Source organism: Athene cunicularia, assembly GCF_003259725.1.
Source record: "Athene cunicularia isolate RWA chromosome 10 unlocalized genomic scaffold, athCun1 chr10_part1, whole genome shotgun sequence".
NCBI classification, from domain to species: Eukaryota; Metazoa; Chordata; class Aves; order Strigiformes; family Strigidae; genus Athene; species Athene cunicularia.
Window position 1 is genome coordinate 19130980 of NW_020799112.1, and position 2467 is coordinate 19133446.

Consider the following 2467-nt stretch of genomic DNA (forward strand, 5'->3'; position numbering starts at 1 on the left):
CCGCCGCGCCGCGGGGAACAGCGCCCGGGGGCTCTTTCGGCCCCGCTGTCTGGGGTTCGTGGTGCTGATGTTCCGGCGAGCCGGTGGCGAGACTGACACCGGGAGCCGCCGGCGCCGCTCAGTGTTTTTTTCCTTAAGATATCGGGTTTGTGCCTGACGGCGGGGCAGGAGCGGTGCAGCGCGGGGATGCTCTTCGCCTCTCGGGCAGCCGGCGATGGAAATTGCAGAGCGCTGGGCGCCTTCCCGGGTTCGTGCCGGTCTGCGAATGTGTTTGAGCTTGTAGGTCTCTTGCTTTGTGCGGAATATGCTTGAGCTTTCGCCGCGGCCAGGACTCCGCGATTAACGCTGCTACAACTGTGAGTCTCCAGCGCTAGGTGGGATTTAGGCTTGAGGCAGGAACGAAGGCAGGTTTGGAGAGCGGCTCTTCAGCTAAAGCTGCCATACCACTGATGTGCTTTCCTGTAACGCTGCTTTTATTGCTGCTTACAAGATACCAGACATCCATGCAGTTTTAAGCCTCGTCCATTGAGGAAAATAAACCACTCGAGAGCGAGTCAGCAAAAATATCCGCTAGGTTTCTGGTTTTAAAATTGTTTGACTTGTTTGATTTCCATATAATTTATCCACCAGAGCCAGTTTATGCAAGAGTATCCAGTTACAGACCTGCCAAGGCTATGAGAGAACGCAGCCAGCAGAGCTTCGGTGGACACGTCCTGTATGTAGGGTTATTCCGACATCCAGGAATGCTGCACAGAGCTAAGTACAGCCGGTTCAGGAATGATTCCATAACATCCCTAGACGAAGGCGCGCAAAATACATCTTTAAATATCAAAGGTTCTTCCTCCTCTTCCCCTTCTTCAACGCCTAATTTACTGACGGAAGATGTCTCCTTGGGGCCGCAGGACACCTGCACCACCCTGTGCACGCTGATCCCACGGATGGCAAACATTAAACTGGCCAACCCCTCAAATCTGCCGGGGCTGAAAAGCTTCTGTCTGGGAACGAAAGAAGTGCCACGAATTAAACTGACAGAGTGCGTTACCATCCCGAGCAGCCCAACCTCACCTGAGATCAGCTGCCTCTCGGCCTCTTACCCACAGCCCGACCTGGACAGGCTGGCCCTAACCCCGAAGCCGGCGGGTGACTGCGCCGTGCGGGGAGTTGAGGAGGCTCCTGGGGACAGGCGGGACAGGAGCCTCACGCAGAGCGGCGAAGGCGTGGGGGAGCCGGCAACGACCTACGGCGTGCGGGTGAGTACACGCAGGGTTTCCATTCTCTGACCCAGCGAACTGCCCAGGTGCCTGCAGGGTGACCTCCGCGTTCTCGCTCCTGGAGTCTGTGCTCCAAACCACTGACTTCTCCCGTGTGTTTCCTGTCTCCTGATGAGCGTAGGGATGTGGTGTCCAACTGAGGGAGTTAAAAGGACCACAGCCCTTCCCAGAGGTGACACAACATCCTTTTTCAAAAGACTATCTTTAGACTCCCTGAGGAGTGCAGCTGAGTTGCAATTGAAACAGGGGTTGCTCTGGCCAGAAATGCCTGTTGGAGGGCAGAGGAGGCCCACGGAAAAGGCTTCCCATCCCTTGCAGAGCAGGTCCCAGGCACTAGGCACTCGCTGGCCCACGCCGCTAAGGTATTTGTCATGGAGGGGGTGGGAGAGGTGCTGGGACCACCCTGCTGCTGCCCAGAGCCCCTCTCCTACGTGCCTCCTGCGCTGGGAGGTGAGCGGGCAGGATGCAGGAGCCGTCCTCCTTTGATGCTCTAGGGCTGTGTCTGATTTACTTGGTAATGATGATGTACAGAATATGCTGCCTGTTTCTTCAGAAGACACCTGAAGTAGCCTTTCTGGGTATTTTTCATGTTGTGGACCGGGGTTGGTGTGTATTGTCTTCTATTTAACGATGGCTGAGAGGAGACCATGGCTTCTGGGCTCAGTGCTTTGGCTCCCCTCCACCCCTGCCACACCTGGGAGGTTTTAAATTTTATTTTCCTCTCTGGACTTTAAATTTTTGTGGCTGGACCTCACTGTTTGCTTGCTGGCCATTGCTTCCCTCTCTATCTCTGACCCTGCACATTTTAGTGCTTTACTGCTCCTGTCAAAAGCACTCCTGGGCAAACGCTGCCCGCTGCTTGCATGGAGGCAGCCAGTGCAGACCACAGGGAAATGGCAGAGAGCAGACTAAACCTGCTTCACAAACACTCATGTAATGGCTGGCCTGACCCAAGGGCTCCTGTAAGCCCTCGTGCCTGTCCCTGACATGCAAGGAGGACCACAGGAGCAGTCTGTACAAGGGATTATTAACCAGGTTCTATTCCTCCTGGTGGCTGCAGACAGGGTGCTGAGAGAGAGAGAGTGTGTGTGTGTGTGTGTAAGCTCTCAGTTTGGTGTACAGAAAGTATCTAAATTTGCTAGAAGGAGTAAAAACCATAAACCATACAAAATTTGTGCCCCCCCCCCCCCCCCCCC

The 2467-nt window shown here is 55.0% G+C and overlaps 1 protein-coding gene across 2 annotated transcripts in view; it reads left to right on the top strand.

Annotated features, from left to right (window-relative positions):
• The first annotated feature begins 6 nt into the window (after positions 1-6).
• SHC4 (SHC adaptor protein 4) overlaps positions 7-2467 on the top strand; it is a 34334-nt gene continuing 31873 nt past the window's right edge. For both annotated transcript variants that reach the window (XM_026856242.1, XM_026856243.1), the window contains exon 1: positions 7-1250. In XM_026856242.1, coding sequence (XP_026712043.1) covers positions 675-1250 — 576 coding nt within the window. In that variant the 5' untranslated portion in view covers positions 7-674. The remainder of the gene's footprint in view (positions 1251-2467) is intronic.